Below are 20118 nucleotides of genomic sequence, written 5' to 3' on the forward strand. Positions count from 1 at the left end.
GATTAGTCTTCTAATGAAATATCCACCGGTTTGGATACACACGATCATCCGATCCAAACAAAGACACCATTCGGATACGGTGGGGTGTCACATGGAAGACCAAGGCGAGTCGGAGCGCCTGCAACCCATTAAACAACATGCAAACCCATCCAATCAAGAGGAAACTTAAATTTAATAAATCAGGACAGTTCTCATATTTCGCTACAGTGAACATAAATTCATTAATGAAAGTGGGCAAATTAAAACATCTCACAGACGTCTTAGATCAACATAAGATGCTGATAACTGCTCTTCAAGAATTGCGTAATACGGATCAAGACCCCCTTGAGTCAGGGGGATATCGCCTATACAAGGGTCCCCCAGGTGAAAGAGTACTAAAGAGTGTTCCTCAGTTTGGAGTCGGCTTTTTGGTTCATACTAGTATCTTAGATTCAATTGAAGATTTTTCTTCCACCTTCCCCCGAACGGCATTGATGACAATCAAAGTAGAGAATAAAACACATTGATAAACGTCCATGCTCCAACGAATGAAAAAAACAGGACCAACAGGGAAGACACAGACAAATTTTGGGAAGAACTAGACCAACTGTTATCATCCATTTCCGATAACCATATTAAAATCATGCTTTGCGATTTCAATGCTAAAATAGGCCGTGAGAAAAAGTTTCGTAATGTTGTAGGTAAGTGGCCAGCTCATCATCTAACAGGAATGGTCAGAGATTGATCGATCTTTGTATCGATCATGGGCTACTTTTGGAAACCACACGATTCAAACGACGACCACATAAACTGATGACTTGGAAGTGCCCTAATGTTAAATTAGGGGAGTTCCAAATTGATCATGTAGCTATGGATAAGAACTATCATAAGGAAATTTACAGTGTGAGCGTCCTCCGTGGAGTGGACATAGATTCAGATCATTATTTGTCCAAAATTAAAATAAAATTAACTCCAAAAAAGAAACGCATTCTCTCCAAATGTAATAGGAAGAAAACATTTGACCCTAGCTATCTCATTAATAATAAATTATATTATGAACAATCTAAAACCTATCTAAGTGATGATTTGGGAACGGTAATTAACAAGCTAAAAACCATTGCTGAGGAAAACCCTCCCGTTAAAAAGAGGAAAAAACATGCTTGGTGGAATGAGGAGTGCGATGCAGCGATTCAACACCGACACAAGGCATGGTTGATTGATCAACAACGGAAAACAGAACAGTCACGCGAAGAACTTGTTACTGCTAGACGACATACGGCTAAAATCATCCGAAGGGTTAAGAGAAATTATCATACGGAGATGTTACACTCTATTGACGAAGCATTTACTCAACATAAGACAAGAGATTACTATAAAACATTTCGGCAATACCAAACAAATTATACTCCCCCAACACTCCTAATGAGAGATACTAATGGAAAACAGGCACATACTAATCAAGATAATGCGGAAATTTTAGCTAGATACTTTAAGAACTTACTTAACAGTGAGGAACCTTCAGAATATCTGCAATATGACACACATCCAAAAAATAGGATACCTTTAGAAAAGGTTACACCGCCCGTTTATAATGAACTACGAGCAGGAATTGATTCCCTTAAAAATTATAAAGCACCGGGAGAGAACCAAATCATCGCAGAGGTATGGAAGAATGCTAATGACCAAACCGTTCAGAATCTACATAAACATCTTATAGATATTTGGAATACTGCTACAATGCCTGAAGAGTGGAATATGGCAATAATTCAACCATTGCATAAAAAGGGCGATAGATCTGATCCAAATAATTATCGGGGAGTATCATTATTGGATATTACATATAAGATTTTATTTGAGATTATCTATAACAGAATACAGGGTCATCTTGACTGTGAACTAGGGGTATATCAAGGTGGATTTCGTCCAGGAAGAAGCTGCCCTGACCAAATCATCAGTTTAAAATGGATTATGAAACATCATAGATCTAGAAACAAAAATTTAGTTATTACGTTTGTTGATTTTCAAAAGGCGTATGATAGTATACATTGTGAATCGCTGTTGAATGTCCTTCAGGAATTTGGTCTACATTCCAAACTTATTAGCCTGATTGGTATGACTCTTAGGAATACTCAATCTAAAGTTAGATTCAGAAATGAGTTATCTAAATCATTTGCAATTACAACAGGCCTCCGCCAGGGAGATGGACTTTCGCCATTATTGTTCAATTGTGTATTAGAAAAGGTCATGCGAGAGTGGACTAGGGTATGTCCTCCAAAAGTCAAAATTGGAAAACAATATCAAACTAAATTGCTTGGCATTCGTGGATGATCTTGCGATACTGGCAAATGGTTTCGAAGAGGCTAAAGTTCAATTGGAAGAACTTGCAAATGTAGCGAAAAAAGTTGGATTGCAAATTTTGTATGATAAAACAGAAATAATGCCTACTTTCAGAACTGTAAATTCAGAGCTATTATTAAATAATAATAAACGAATTGAAATTGTAAGTACATTTAAATATTTGGGTGAAAATCTCACTTGGAATTGCAATGAAAAACAATCAATAGAGAGCAGAATATATAAACTGAAGCAGGCACAACGGATAACTTGACCTAGATACAAAAAGAAATGTCTTTCGATTAATGCTAAATTTAGGCATTATAACTCTGTTATTAAACCAGAAGCAACTTATGCTTGTGAAACATTATTTAAACTCAATACTAGATCAACAACAGAATGCTTACGAGTTGATCGAAGGATACTCAGGACGATCATAACAAGAAACATCAGGTGGATGGACAATGGAGATTGTTGCCAAATGAGCTTATCTTTCGTGAAAGTGAGTCATCACAGACACGATGAGAAAAAGAAGAATTGCCTTTTTTTGTCATATATTTCGACTAAGTGATAACAGAGTTTTAAAACAATTATTTAAATTACTTTTGGAATAGTAAATCAAAAAACAATTGGTTTAAAGAAGTTCAAAGTGATTTGGAGGAGTTGAATATTACCATGCAAACCATAGAAAACAGAGGCGAGAAAAGTATTTTGAAGAATAAATGCATCAGGCTTCCTCTGACCACTGTACAGAGGAAACAATATGTTATAATGGATGCGGAGAGGGCAGCCAGTTCAACCAGACTCAAGACTTTTTGGGAGAAGAAAAGGAAGACAAATTTTGTAGTCTGATTTAAGTGCTCCAGTGTGGGCGTAAACTCTGTAAGTAAATAAATAAATAAATAAATTAATTAATTAATTAATGGTGATTTTTATTTCTACCATAAATCTAAATTTAGCACTGAATTTGATGAGACTATCCTGCATAAATCCACAGAAATGCATAAGATGAAATGCACACAGAAATTTCACATCAGACACCATGCAAATTCTGTCCCACATGAGTTCATAAATCTGAAATAAATATTTTATCCAAGAAGTCAATTACTTTTAGATGTCAAGTTTAAACATGTGCGTGGGACTTGGAATAATCTCGGAAGACATTCGAGAACAAACTACAGGACAATTCAAAATGATGGATCCGATTTCATAATTTTATTCTGTGAAATCTAGTAAACATATTGTAATGTGAGACGTGCTAAGAGCAGTAAACTCTTAAAGTTCTTTTCAGTCATATCACAAGTGTTCTATGTGAGCACCTCTTGTAACACGACATACATCAAGCCGATGGTCTATCTTCTGCCACACCTTGTATAGTTTGTCGCGGTCAATCTCTGTGATGCGGCTCAAAGGTCGTCCAATGTTAGTGAAAGAGGTGGTGCATAAACATGATTCTTCACGAAACCTCACAAGAAGAAATGAAATGGGGTTAAGTCGAGGGAACGTGGTGGCCAACGAATGAGAGTTCAGTCCTGAGATGCATGACCTATCCAGCATTGTGCCAATGTCTCGTTGAGATGGCTCTGAACGTTGCCATGGGAATGCGGAGGGGCACCATGCAGTTGAAGGAATGAAATCTGCACTATCCTCTTCGAGCTGTGGCAGGAGCCATTGTTGCAGCATATCAAGAAAAACCTTTCCTGTCACAGTAGGTTCAGTGAAGAAAAAGGGTCCATAAACCTTTTCATGGGAAATGGCACAAAACACATTCACCTTGGGAGAATCGCGTTGGTGTTCCACAACTTGATGGGGATTAGAAGTTCCCCAGATCCTTACGTTGTGTCTATTCACAGTCCCGAAAAGGTGAAAAGTGTCTTCATCACTGAAAATTACCCTATGGGAGAACCCATCCTCTTCCATTAATGCGAGAAAATCAGCACAGAAGGATGCTCGAGCAGCATAAAGGCCTGCACCAGATGCAAGCAGTATGGTTTCATTCATAAACGTTTCTGCAGAATGCGCTAAACAGTTGCCTGTGGAAGTTCAAGTTACCTCTGCCCGGTAGATGGACTTCTGCGGACTCCGCACGAGACTGGCGTGACATGTTCCTATGTCTCTTCCCCGGTCGAAGGACGGCCAGTCAACTTTCGCTTACAGATACAGCTTGTATCTCTGAATTTTGCATACCACGCACGAATGGCTTTTCCAGTAGGTGGGTCTCTTCCATACCTGGTACGCAAATGCCGTTGAACACTAATCACAGACTTGTTTACATCGTAATCAAGTACACAGAACGACTTCTGCTCTCCAGCCGCAGCCATTTTCTTTACTCGCTTCCTGCACGCTCATAATGGCTGAAAATGAAACCACGTGGGATGAAATCTAAACTCAACTAAACTTTGAGAGTTTGCCTTTCTTTGCACTTATCTCACAGTATGATATTTCATTAGATTTCATAGGATAAATTTATGAAATTGGGTCAATCATTTTGAATTGTCCTGTACACTACAAATTACATTCACACAAAATGTATCAATGCTACCATGACACCAGAAGAATAAAGTATGAAAATATTGCAGAATCGCACTGATCTAATAGAAATATTAATACAAATGAAGAGGGCCGTACTACTTCTACAAAGATGGACAGTAATATTTTTACAAAATTGTACTTAAATTTGCGATGAAACTCAATCTCCTCCCAGGTGGTTGAATCAGCTCACATGTTGCCTGTCATCCTGGTCGCTTTCTCTCTCGTGTTAGAATGTGCCTACATTTAGCACATTTACTCATTCGGGACAATTATTTTAAATTCCCTATGGGAATCAACATCTGTATTATATGATGACAGCAAAGTCCATTTCCGAAGGTGAATTATATACTCCTCTTTAAAGTAGGCAAAGTATCCTGGTGTGGATGATGATTATGAATTGTAGAGGTCCTTTTCTTTCTTGAAGTTCGATGGTAGCTGAAACTGACACAAACAGCTTTAGTAAATTTGTCAAGTATGACCACGTCGAATAAATATCGTGGGGAAGACACTTCACTTGAGCTCACAAAAATCTGCAGCATTACGGGATCAGAATAGAAGAGAGGTCTTATTCACTTGCAGGGAGTTTTGTATGTTCACAACCGTGGAGGCGTGGCAATTTCTTGACATGTAATTGGTTATCTCGACGTACTGTGATAGGCTGTAATGATTCTAGAAATTACTGGACTCCGAGCGAGTTTGACACGCGTCTCAGTTCATACGGAAGCAACCTTGAAAATTTCTTGGCCAGCCATGTGACTAACATGTTATCAATCGCTGAGCTGGAAAAATCAATACTCTGCCCTATTCTAAAACCGGTCAAACTACTTTCTGACGGACAACATAGCTATTCATAAATAAAACTTTACACTGCACTCCCAATGAAAGAATGTTATTAGCTATTAAGAGCACATAATAAAAAAGCTTATTATGAGCCATATTTGAAGGGGACAATACACACACACACACACACACAATTATACTAATTGATACACTGTAGTCACAAGTCTTACACATACAAAATTCACAACAACTGTTTATAGATCCTCTTATTATCTAGACATAGCACACTCCCTAATCCACACCAAACACATGGAGTAAATACTAGAATAAGGTAGCGCCTGGAGCGGTACATTACACTGCATCATTTCACTGACTGTCCCGAAACCTGGATGGCAATGTATATGCTCTTCTATACCTAGAACAGGATTTGGTCTCCGTATCTTCAGTGGTTGACTGCAGGTGACTCTTCTGAGTGGGTGGAGTATGGTTATATATTGATCGAGTGTTCCTTCTGGAGTCCCCACATTGACTGAATGGGGATAAATCAGTTCTACTCTCCACTATCCCTTCCGACTGGCAGTTGGTGATGAAGACTCAAGTACCGGGTTCAGCTGATTTCTCTGGAGTGGAACGATGACATTTGCCTGGCGTTGACGATAGGATGAATCCCAAGATAAAACTCTTTGTGGTTAATGAGTTTTGGTAGCAATGTGTATGGCAACACAGGCAAACATGTTCTTTGCTTATGCCCCATTAATAGTTTACCAGGGCTATAATTTGGTATATTTGCAGTTGATCTGTACGATAACAGCATCGGAAATGTATGGGTTGGATTCTTATGTAACAGCTGCTTCGAGTGTTTCAACAGCTCTCTCTGCCTCCCTATTGTTCTGATGATAATATGAACTACTGGTGCTAGTTTTGAACACTTGCAGAGATCTTCCATTCATCACTGGTAGACTGCTTGCTCGAGTTGAAGACCCTCCATCGGTATACCACAAGTTATTTCACAGTAGTTCACAAGAACGAGAGCCTTGAAGTAAACTTAACCTAACATTTTGCAACGAGCTGGAAGTTGGGAGTATATTACAGTTCTGTGAAGTGTAGGACTTGAAACGAAGTGATAATTTCTTATTTTAAGAATATATATATTTTCCTGTAAGGTTACGTTAGGAGTGCTTCACTTGTGAACTGGACTTTTAGTTTAGGTTAAATAAAAAATAACAGTCGTTCGTTACAAGTTGTCATTGATTCAAATATGGAGGATACCCGATTCAGGGAAATTAAAGTATAGATAATAAAATCAGGGAAATTAATCAGAACGAATCAAAGAAGGGGGAACGAGTTGCGGTTGCCATCTCGATTCAGCTTTCGATTCACAAACGAGTCGATTCATTTCGTTCACTGAATCATGATTCAGTCGTTCAGTGCAAAGATTCGTTCATTATGGATCAATACCAATATAAATGGTCCGTTATTGGACTATCCAGCGTCTTGGTAGGTGTGCCAGGTACCAACTGATGAGCCCAGCCTAGCACATGGGGGCGAAACGCTGGCAACAAGAATGAGTGAGCTGGAAAATTTATAATGTCCAATAACGGACCATTTATATTGGTATTATAAATTTACTCATTCGGAACAAATATTTCAGGTTTGTTCAGTAGAGCTCTAAGGCATCCATTATGTTGAAACTGATCACAGCTATGGAATGAGATATCATCCAACAGGTGTTTCTGAAGCAATCATCGCTTCGGAGAAACCTATTGGTATTTGGGTTGAAGTTGGTATCAGTTTCTTTGAGACTGACTGACGTAGATACACTGTCATTGTGGACCATTATTCACGCTACGTCGAACAAGCACGTGTCAAGTCCTTAAAAATGAGTGAACTCATCCCCAAGTGTAAAATGATTTTTGAACCAATGTATCCAGCGGTGAGAGGCCGGCGCACTGCCACCTGAGCCACGGAGGCTTAGGTACTGAAATTAAGTAAGAACATGGTACTTCTCAAGATAGCATCACTGATTTCAGAGGTTAGGTTAAATTTCAGAAAGGCTATTCCCACACAAATTTATAATGAAAAGTTTATTACAGGTTCTGAAATATGTTTCCATAACACGTGCACAGTAAACTTAGGTTACTTTTTTGAAGTAAAAAAAATTGAAACGATTGCCGCGGAAGCCTCTCAGGTGATGCTATTACAATTTTTAAGGATGAAATTGAGTTTGCGTGTTCAGCGTATTGGAATTGCTGCAACTTTCTAAGAACAATCCTAAGCCAAAACATTTCTCATTCAACAGCAAAATCTATTGTCAAAACGTAGAGTTAACCATGGGAACACCATTATCAGGAATAATAGCAGACATACTCTTAAATAACATTGTAAAATATTTAGTAACCTACGAAGAGGCATAGAGGGAAACCAAGGCAATTAGGTTTGAATGATAGGAGGTGTGGAGCTAAAATAGGCTACAGAGTTGGTTGCAAATAGAGGATTATGGAGCAACTTAGTTTATTCACAGAAGCTTGCAGACTGAATGCTAAAAGTTGTAACAGTGTATAATGATGAGGTATGTATCCATCATCTAGGAGCCACAATTCCCTGTGTATGCGCTGAGAAGCCTCCAGTAATATTCAGTTGGGATCTACAAATAGCATAACTGATGATAGTGGTAGGCCACCAGTTGATGTTGTTATTATTATGATTATTATGATTATTATTATTATTATTATTATTATTATTATTATTATTTTGTATGGCAAAGAAAAAGATCTACGAAGAATTACAGTCTTGCTTAAACAGCCTAAGTAATACAAATCATACACAAAAACTACAGTCAACAAATCTTCATAGATGCAAATCCAGTAAGAATATCCAGTTGTCTGCTTCATTTGTGGCTCTGTGTATCCCCTCTATGGTCCCTTTGAACTTGTGTAATGGACTTTCCATTACCAAATGATTGACTCCCCCAATGATTTCTGCCTAATATTTTTTTAAAATTAACTTTTACATTTTAATACATTTATAAACTACCTTATTTATTTAGTCAAAATTAGTTCTGGCAGACTGAAGACCCTAAGTTAAAAATTAAGAGAGATTGTTTCAGATATACTGTATTTCCCCGAATACAAGACTTTTTTTTCTCGAACATGAAATTGCAGTATGAGTTTTGTGTGCGAAAATCACAAGGTCGGAATGCCCATAACACAAGATGCAATACGAATGTTGGTTCACGAATAGGGATTCTCTGAACTTTCAAAGGCAGTATCAAATACGTCTAATGAAAATGATTAGGGAAGTAAAGATTTACATGATACTTGTGTGTGTTTATTTTATTTCTCAAATTAAATTTGAAATTTGTTATAAATAGAATAAAATTATGATTTCCCAAAGCACTTTTTAAGCCTGATTTGACTGTTTGTGAAGGAAAAAGTGGCAGGTGTGTCTCATTGAGATTCTCTCGGATACGGAGAAATGTTATAGAAAAACTTATTTTAATTGATTTATTTTAAGTTGCTGGTTTTCAGCGAAGGACCTTAGTTAAGTTCTGATGCATTATATAGATAACAAAGACAGTTTAACACAAGAATAATCTTTAGCATAAACAGTTACAAAGTTTTAGTTACAGTATAGTGTGTAGAGTAGGTATTTCCTTGTTTTATTGCTGTTATTGTATAAATAATGTGCTGGTGCAATGTAAGTTAATACAGGCTAAGATTTCTGGAATAGATATGCTTTCTACTGAAACTTTGATATAAGGTATTAAAATAATTCAGGTTGCTGTAAATATGCTAAGCAAGGTTTTTACTCTAAATGGAATTTGTGCTTGTGTGTCTTTATTATATTTCCTTTCTTACAGCTCCTGAAACCCTAATGAGAGCATTGGAACTGCTCAACTATCTGGCAGCTTTAGATGATGATGGAAATCTGACTGACTTAGGTGCGATTATGGCAGAATTTCCCTTGGACCCTCAGTTGGCGAAAATGCTTATAGCTAGTTGCAATCACAACTGTTCCAATGAGATCCTGTCTATTACAGCTATGCTGTCAGGTAACACTTAGTGGAGACATGTTATGGGATACACAAGAACCTTTGCTGTTCTTGTGGACCATTTTGTGTACAATCTTCTCTGATATTTTTAAAAGCAGATTAACATCAATTCCTTTGAGAATAAGTTGTACTGTGATAAGTAATTTGGTGTGAAGGGCTTGCCAAATGTTTTGTTCCTTCTCTGTGGTTTGTTTGTGGTGTGTTTTCTGAGACACCTTGATAAATTTTGCAAGCCATCGGGCAAGGTTACAGAATCTAGGCTCATTATTTTCAGAGTTGTGATTTGTTCAAAAATGTATGACTTATATAAATGAAGGGGAAGCTACAGTATATTAATGCATATAAAGGTTGCATAGTTTTTCTTTTAAAATGTTTCAAGTTTGAAGGAATTTATTCTTGTTATAGACAGTCAAATAAAATGCATTCATAATGGCAGGAGACATTGTCGTAATAGTAATTTATTATTAGAGATCCATCAATGTGGTTTTATTTTTAGCATTGTTTTAAAATGTGGTTTCGGTATTACAGGAAATTTGGTGGTGTTAGTACACGTTGACCACTCATATACTTACTGCAGACTAGCTGATGTACCTGCTACGGAATTGTACATTTTATATAGAATTCTAGATTAAGTGGTGTACATTGTGAGTAAGATTGTATTAAATTGAATAGCTCTTTACATTTCTATAGGACCAGTAACACAGCTATTTCAAAATTAAATTTCAGACGTTTTCCCCTAAATTACAATATCATCCATGGTGAATAAAATTATTTATAGCCTAGACTGTAATTCCTTATTCCCAGACTTTACATACCGATTTTCATTAAATTCTGTTTACCCGTTTTCTTGTGGCTTGGACTTTGCTACAAAAATTCAAATCTTGAATATCTCGGTAATTATAGCTGGTACGGTAAAAATGAATAAGACACGACTTATTGGAAATTTAATTCTTTATAACTTTTGTTATGCAGTATTTATTGATAGAACCACTAATAACATAAATATTTGGGAATTAAATTTTAGACCTTCCCCTAAACTACCATTTCACTCAGTGTGAATAAAATTATTTATAGCCTAGATTGTAGTGATTCATACCCTGACTATACATACCGATTTTCATTAAATGCTCTTCAGCCATTTTTTCGTGATGCACGTACATACAGCTGTTGACAGACAGAATCGACAGAAAATTATAAAGTGCATTTCTTGTTACTGTGGATATCACCGATACACATACCTGCCAAATTTTACGGTTTATCCATAAAATTTACGGAAATTGCAGCATTTTGCAGTTTTACGGATGGACGGTGTCATTTTACGACTTTGCGACAAAAATTTGAAACAACGTTTGATCATTGCTCCACTTCCGTACAATTGATTGTGTGCATGGGTCGAAGCACGTTCGGTCTTGGTGGAAGGCAAGTCCACAATAGTCCATAACTCTTTCTTTGATATGATTGGTGTTTTTAACCCTGTGATGTTTGTGTCATTATTGGAATTAAATTTAAAGCTGGGATAACAGTTCTTCCGTGTGAATCTTAGCTGTTGACAGGCTCTGCTCCACACATTCTTTGTTCCGCTCCGTTCGCTTGTTGTGATTTAACCTATATTCCTTTACCACGCGAGTGTTGTTCTTTGTTTACGAACAGTACTTCCAGACATTTAAAGAATCGTATTCTGTTGATTTTCTGTGCATACTAAAATCAAGAATGTTGCCATTGATGCTTTCATGGCCCGTACTTGTAGACATGACACTGTATAAACTTTTGAGCTTATACCATGCCAAGAAAATAAGGTATAATTCTTTACGTTTCACAGAGAACTGTGCTCTGCGTCCTCAGAAGAAATCTCGACTGTCCACGAGAAAGGCTTCTTAAACAGTTACTCTTTAAAATTGACGTTATAATAGAAGTGGAAATGGTACGTTCATACGCCACCAGATGGCTCCCAGGACGTGGCACAACACTAGCGTTCGAAGCGGAAGCTGACCGAACCATCAGAATGAGTCTAAGCAGTTCACATAACATGTTTTCATAACATATGGCATAGATAGGTGTATGATATAGACACAAGCCTGGAATGAAACATCTGGTGACGAGGAACGTACGAATTTGGAAAACGCCGAGACAAAATAACAATAGTGAAGGGACAGGGAAGAGAACTACCTACGTAAATTCTTAATGGCTGGCAACCAGGTACTTAATTGATAGCCGGTGTCCCTGTTGAAATTGTTAGGATTTCTACATATCTCCACAGCTTCCCATATAATCCTGGACCTGTAATGTCTAGTGTGGATATCAAATTTATCAATTAGACCTCAAGTTAGTCACATTTTAAAAATGCGAGAAACGCTTACATGAAAACATAATTTCGAACAAGCTAAACAAAGTCGGGCTACGACCTGTAAAATTTTACATAGAATATATCTTGTTTACACAGGGGATGTCGTAGATACAGTTACGTTGATTAATTAAGAGTTGACTAATTAAGAGTTGACCCGTAGTATTTGAATGTACAAGAAGTACAAGAAAAATCCAATTGCCCATAGGCATCGTCGTAAACGACGTCTCTGATGAACTGGTAGTACTAATACATTAGTAAAATAGCTAAGACAGTATATTTGCAATCCGTGTAACTGCAGATACAAACATGTGAAAATACTATGGCATAGGGTGGTCCGTAACATCACTTACAAACTAACACAGACACGACTTATGAGCTCGCAGACTCGCATACACAGTCCAGGCAGAACTGGATGACAATAAAATCAGCTAACGAGCTGACATGCCCAAATTAGCTCAACAAGTCACAACGCTACAAGAAATCACACCTGTGGAAAGAAACACACATGTACATGTATATACACATATGTGATAAGACATGGGGGATCGAACTCTTTGTCTGCAGGCTACATCGGTTTGCGTCTTTAGAGACACAGGATGGTCTGTATTCTCGGATCTTTAAAACGATCCGCTGTAAGAGAAATACACAATGCTTGGCTGGCCAAGGAGGTCGGTCTCGGGGTAACCTTCACTTTTCTTTGAGAGGGGAAACATATTCTTTGCCAGTCGGCCCATTCACTATGGGACCACAAATAGCTAGGCCTTTAGCCTATTGCAAAACCTTCCTCGAGGTAAACAGGTGAATAGCTCACATTCGCAGCTCAGTGGGTGACTTTATCACACCTCCCAGCTGGCTAATAAGCACACAAATACATAAGGCTCCATCGATTAATAACAGCATATCTTGCCTTAACACAAATACTAGGCCTCAATTCATCCCTCTGGCTTTTCAAATGTCATGGGTTCGTCCCCAAGCTAGATTCCTGACTTGCCTTGTAGCCAAATAAAATGAGCCTGTACTGTCTCAACGAAGGACACATTGCCACAGCAACTCCCATAGCAGCTGAAACAATATCAATATCGCATCCATAGAAATATCTGACTAACATTATTGTGCTAATTTCGTGAAATTAATCAACACTGATGGCGTTTGGCCTGTTTGGTGGCTGACATTTAACAACATTACAAGGCATAAAATTTTCCTAACATAATGTATTAGCCAGTGCCAAATTCATGCCATTTGATTGGATTTTTGTACTTTTGTCAATTAGTGGTCACTCATCCCGGATTCCACAGCCACATGTCCTGGGCTGCTTAACTGCTCATGACTCCAGAAATGAACGTTGGTTGGCAGGTCCGGGCGTTGATACCACGTCTGTCCATAATGTCTCCTTTATTCCTGGGATTCTGCAGAAAGGAAGTACAAAGGCGTTTTTTTTTTTTTCCAACCTCCGATTACGCAGGTAAAGAACCATACAAGTGTGGGAACTGTTTACGCATGGAAGGTGACTGCGCAAGTCCTCCCCTCTACCCGTGGTCACAGCCAACTTCCTCACACCAGTGTGAGCCGAGGTATTGGCACAGAAACATGGCCGCTACTATTGACGCTCCCGCCAAATGTGAGGTGCGTAGTGTGATAAGTTTCCTTCAAGCAGAAGGGAATAGTGCAGCTGACATTCATCGACGAATGTGTCGAGTATACTGTCCAAACGTTATGAGTGATGGTGTTGTGCGTGAATGGTGCAGGAAGTTCAAAGAAGGCCGGACCGATGTTCACGATGAAGGACGCAAGTCTGTCGGTACAGATGACATTGTTCACGAAATTGACCAAGAGGTTCGCAAGAACCGAAGGTTTACCGTAAGCGAATTGTGAGAAATTTCCTGCAGTTTCAAGGTCATCTGTTTACAAGATCCTAACAGAACACCTGCGCTACAGGAAATTGTATGCCCGATGGGTTCCGAAGATGTTGTCTGATGACCACAAAAGTCGCCTGATGGCAGCAGCGTTGATGTTTCTTACCCGTTATGAGGCTGAAGGTGGCGATTTGTTGAAGAAAATTGTGACTGGTGATGAGACTTGGGTTTCGTACGTCACCACTGAAACAAAACAACAATCACGTCAATAGATGCACACACACTCACCAAACAAACCGAAGAAGTTTAAGCAAACCTTCAACGACAGGAAGATGATGGCTACAGTCTTTTGGGACCAAATAGGTGTGTTGCTTGTTGAGTTCATGGAACGGGGGTCTACGATCAATGCAGCTGTTTATTGCTAGACTGTACGACGAATGTGGAAGGCCATACAGAACAAATGACGAGGCATGCTGACGTCTGGAATCCTCTTCATTCATGACAACGCACGCCCTCACAGTGCTCGTGTCACCCAACAACTTCTTCAGGAGGAATTTCGGTGGGATGTTTTTGACCACCCACCGTACAGTCCTGATTTAGCGCAGAGTGACTTCACCTCTTCCCAGGACTGAAAAAGTGGCTGGGAGGGTAGAGGTTCCAGGAGGATGAACTTCAAACCAACGTTCGGGCCTGTCTGAACTCAGTGGTGGCAACATACTGTGCAGAGGGGATTGAAAAGCTTGTCCACAGGTATGACAAATGCCTCAACTTTCCTGGTGATTATGTTGAAAAGTAACCACATTTGTACCTAACAATAAATTCATTTAGAGGTTGGGGGGGGGGGGGGGAAAAAAAAACACCCGGCCTCGTAGATTACAACCATTCTCTTCACCGCTGTGTGAGTACGATTACACTATGCCAATCCTGATGTTAGGCTGTAATTGGCTTTACCTATACACGGATTTTAGTTCGAAATGCGTGTCATCAGATCGAGGGTTGAGACTCAATCGACATAAGTTTTTAAAGCGGCTTATATAGGTATGAAACGCACGATTCACAAACAGCCCGCGTACGCGAACCGAAGTGAGATATAGGTCATTGCTTGAATGTACGTTTATTTCGCGTGCGGCTCTCGAGCTATAATTAATTGAAATTGTCAGTCCAAAATTCGCGTGACCAAATCTTGGTCTATCAAATAACGGCGAATAAGAATCAGGCCATGATATTTATCCTGCAATTGTCTTGCTTGAGGTAAGTAGATAAGAAAATTATAAACGCGCACAGACGTGTAACGGTTTTTGTTATCACAAAGAAAGATTCACATCCGCGCACTACGTACTGCTCGCACCACAAACTTCTCAGGAATGAGAGAGCTTCCCCCTCCCGGGGCCTTTAAATACACTGCCAGCTGTAACTGTTCCACGTATTTTCACAATACGACTATCCATCACAAAAATATTCCTGCTGCCTATAAAACTTAAGTTTACTATAGGTGGGCCGGCACAAGGTTGCACTTGACAGTTGTAAGTCATGTTGGCACCACTACAAAAGTGAAATGAGGAACGTCACCCGTCAGTCAGAATCACCAATCCACAACTTTTTATGTCGGATACAGTTGCGCATTTTATTCATGTTAATTCGTATTTAATTCCGTATAGTGTTCATAATATTTTATTTGCCTACACAAATATGAGCATTTAAAATATATTATAAGGTTTAAACGAGCTACAAAACAAATACGAACTATTTTCAGTTGATTGTTGTTGGCAATATAGGTAGTATAGTGGTGCCATCTATAAGTAGCTTGACTACTGTATTGAAGTGTTGCCGTTTTGTCTGTCGCCGCTAGCACGTGGTCGGGTGTGATTCGCGCGTTTATGAAAGTTTTGTTTTCATTTTGAGATAATTGTGAAATTTTATTTTAACGAATGCAGTGCGATGTCTCGGAAATGACAACATAGTCATGAAGCGCGAAGTGATAATCCTTTGAGCCGCGGAGTGTCCCTTAATAGTCAGGCATTAGAATTAGTGCGGAGAACTTGTGAGTTTTACGAGAGGGAGACGAAATTCATACGCTTGTATAGCCGTCTCTCCGTTCCTGTAGATCATGTTGTGGATTGCATATCTCAAACATTAGGGCTTTCAAAGCGTACTGTCATTCAAACAGGTGTTCGCCTCCAAGAACAGAAGGAAAAAGTGACTGGGGTACATAGCAATAGCAAAAACGGGGCTGATAGTAGGGACTTGTTTCACAGCACTCCGGGAAAGAAACGAATTAAGCTATCTCCTGTAATAGGAATTAATTCTTTCCAGGCTGATGCAATACGAAGACACGAGTACGATTTTTACAGCTCAAAGTCCCATCTGTCATTGTTATGGACAATGCACGTTACCACTCCGTAATAATGGAGAAGACCCCTTCTTCGAGCGCCCGTAAAGAACTGTAAGTGGAATGGCTGCAGTAAAGAAATATCCCAGCGCATATGTGTACGACTAAATTAGTCGACACCGGGCGAGTTGGCCGTGCGGTTAGGGGGGCGCAGCTGTGAGCTCGCATCCGGGAGATAGATGGTTCGAATTCCACTGTGGACAGCCCTGAAGATGGTTTTCCGTGGTTTCCCATTTTCACTCCAGGCAAATGCTGGGGTGTACCTTAATTAAGACAACGGTCGCTTCCTTCCCATTCCTAGGCCTTTCCTGTCCCATCGTCGCTATAAAACCTATCTGTGTCGGTGCGATGTAAAGCAAATAGCAAAAAAAAAAAAAAAAAAAAAAATAGTCGACGAGGTAGCGAAGGAAGAAGGGCACGAGGTTATTAGGTTGCCGCCGTACCACTGTCACTTCAACCTCATTGAGTTGGTACGGTATGGGGTGAAGTAAAACATTACGTACGCACTTATAACACGTCCTTCACAGTTACTGAAGTGGAAGGACTGTTCCGGGAGAGTACTGCTCCAATGTGCAGGAAGAAATTTAGCCATGTCGCAGCATTCATTAATTCGGCAATGGCAATACATGGCATCATCAGTGACTCTCAGGAGTTGATGATCTGCCTGGACGATGATGACAGTGACAATGAAGGCAGCGGTAGTGATGGCAGTGAACTGGAGGGTATCGAGCCTCTACCTTTGTGAATCAGGTATGAAAATACGGTTTCTGAAATTTCGTAAATTTTATAGAATTTACTTGAAACATTTTGTGTTAGCACCGGTGTATATTATTCTAACATTTATTGGTGAAGGTGTATATGAAGTGAGATCCTTGTCGGCCGATTTCTTCCGTGTTTTCTAACATCGCGACAATAAGAACTTCGTAGTATATTTATCTCGTATAATTTTGTGTGATGAATAATCGGCGAGTTGAAAGTTCAATTTTTGTCGGCAGATTTCATTTGTATTGTGTATCATCGCGATGACATTAAAAACATTTCTCCCATGTTTTTAAAAACACATGTGTCGTGCAATCAGCTGTTACAGCGGCAACATCGCTTCGTGCGCCATTGCAGTGTGACCAATATTGCGCGCAGCTGTCATGTGCAACCTTACGCCGGCCCACCTATAAGGTTCCGGTACAGTAGGCACGTTACAACTGTGCCACTGAGCCTTTCTAAGAATTTGAAGGCTTGCATGACTTGATGCAATTCTGCAGATTTGAGAAACGTTTTTGAAGAGGCTAATAGAATGTCATTCTCTCTTAACTATTTTTTGAGATCCAGTGACGTTAAACAGAGGCACTATACAACCGGTTGCCGCGGCTAGCGATGTATAATAAAGAGGCTGTCTTTTATTGTTAACGAGTTTTGTGTGTGCGCGCGGCATTGTGGGGGAGGGGTGAAAAGAAGCGGTGTGGTTACCAGTGGTGTTCATTACTGTTAGGCTGCGAATGCAAGACAACCCTTGATTTTTTTGCATGAGATTCAGAGAAAATAATGTTGTCTTGGATTCAGAAAAATACAGTATTACTCCCGAGGTTTCTGTGGCAAACATTTGTTTTCTTCTTCAAACGGTGTCACCTAACCTAACATGTATACTGAAAACATTTTCAAACACATGTAGAGAAATTATAACCTCCTCGCCAAAAATTTACATGGGAATAGCCTTTCCGAAATTTAATTAGGCACTAGAAAGTATAAACTATCCTCTGAAATTAATTATGCAATCTGCCATATCTTCAGAAAATTCGAAATGAAAGAGAATATCACGTTTTCGTAATAAATGCATAAATAATGTGGCTGATAACAGTTGTTAACTCGTTAAAAAGAAAGTTGAAGTAAACGATCTCTTAAATTTAATATTATATACACATTTATATATCACATTCTTAATTTCAATATATAACATTAAAATTAAGAGATCGTTTACTTCAACCTTCTTTTTAATGGCAAACAATTGTTATCAGCCACATTATTTACGCATTTATTACGAAAACGTTATATTCTCTTTGATTTCGAATTTTCTGTAGAGAGATCAGCAGTAGAGTACTACTAATCGACTCCATCGCCTTCAAATGTCGACGGGAGAGCTCGCAAATGCACATAGCGAGGAAACTATATCATACTGAAGATGATCGATTGCATTTTGTGGCAAACGTTTAGTTTTCTTATTCAAACAGCATCACCTATCCTAACTTAACCATACTATACGTATGATGAAAACATACTTCAAGCGCCAATAGAGAAATTATAACCTCACTATAAATTTACACGATAATAGCCTTTCCATAATTTAACCAGACGCGAGAAAATATAAACTAACCTCTGAAATCAATTATGCACTGCCCTATCTTGAGGTGTATACCAAACCAAACCAAACCCCCATGGCACAACAGCTCCGAAGGCCTGCGGATTACGAGGTGTTGTGTGGTCAGCACAACGGATCCTCTCGGCCGTTTTTTTTTTTTTGGCTTTCTAGACTGGGGCCGCCACCTCACCCTCAGATAGCTCCTCAATTGTAATCATGTAGACTCAGTGGACCTCGAACCAGCCCTCGGGTGCAGGTAAAAATCCCTGACCTGGCCGGGAATTGAACTCGGGGCCTCCGGGTATGAGGCAGGCATGCTACACCGCGGGGCCAGCTGAGGTGTATACCTTTCTTACTAAATTACAGTATTTAGTATTAAAAATTAAGCGATTGTTTAATTAGGCCTTACTTTTAACAAGTTAACAACTGTTATTGGACAAGTCATTTACGTGTGTATTACGAAAACATGTTCTCTTTCATTTCAAATTTTCTTTATGAAACAGCAGTCGATGGGTTTTACTAATTGACTCTGACGTCGCCTTGGAATATCGACAAGAGAACTCGCTAGAGGACATAGCGAGGAAACGATACTGAAGGTGATCGATCGCATGCAACATAATCGCTGGGGTGCAAGAGTATTGGTAACGGAAAAATAGCATGCGCTTAATCGCTCGTAATAACGGATGCGTCAGTGATAAGACTCTTGCTGTAACCGAAGGGTACTACACAGTTTAATATAGGAATTTTGAGGGTACACACATAAATTGTCATTATAGCAGGGTTCTCGTTATATGCTGTACTCGTTTTAGCGGACGTTTACTGTATGCACTTGCTTTCTGCACTCTCTCCCTGAGCCATGATTCTGGAACCAAGCTCTGTTGATTTACTAATTGCTTTGCTTTGATTTATTTTAATATTGGACTGTTTTGTCTCATAAAATATTTTATTTAGAATAGTTTGCAGTACTCTGAAGTGTGAATTTGGAGCCTTTATAAATTAAATTGACGTTTTGAAAATTCTTTGTTGGTAATAATTTCTGAAATATTTTGGCAAGGTCTTCTCATTTTTCTTGCACATTTGTCTGCATGCTGTGGTAACATTGTTTAATTAAAGTTACATTGTTTAGGGGAAGCATAGTATTACAAAATACATGTTGAAATTATTTTAGCAGTTCTGGTATTTTAACAGTGGAAACGCAAATCCTTCCCATGTCTTAGTGGATGTTGTTGAACTGTAAACATACGAGCATGAATTACAATACATCAATAAAGGTTAATCTGGTCATAATGGATACAATAAAATAAATTGAATGATTTTATGTTGAGGATATTAAAATCTTTGTCTGTATATGAAACCCCTACTCTGTCAGTTTTTCACAGCGATATTGAGGAAATGACAATATTTCACAGCTCAAATCGGCACCAGATATATGTTTGTTACCTCCCATTTAAATAAAGGTACACGTCCAAGATTTGTGTACTTTTTAAAGAATATCGTTTTTTAGTG

The 20118-nt window shown here is 38.9% G+C and overlaps 1 protein-coding gene across 2 annotated transcripts in view; it reads left to right on the top strand.

Annotated features, from left to right (window-relative positions):
- The window catches only part of Dhx15 (DEAH-box helicase 15), a 204095-nt gene that overhangs the window by 117154 nt on the left and 66823 nt on the right, over positions 1-20118 (top strand). For both annotated transcript variants that reach the window (XM_067147359.2, XM_067147358.2), the window contains one exon: positions 9485-9676. In XM_067147359.2, the coding sequence (XP_067003460.1) occupies positions 9485-9676 (192 nt within the window). The remainder of the gene's footprint in view (positions 1-9484; positions 9677-20118) is intronic.

This window comes from Anabrus simplex, chromosome 5, assembly GCF_040414725.1.
Source record: "Anabrus simplex isolate iqAnaSimp1 chromosome 5, ASM4041472v1, whole genome shotgun sequence".
Lineage (NCBI taxonomy): Eukaryota > Metazoa > Arthropoda > Insecta > Orthoptera > Tettigoniidae > Anabrus > Anabrus simplex.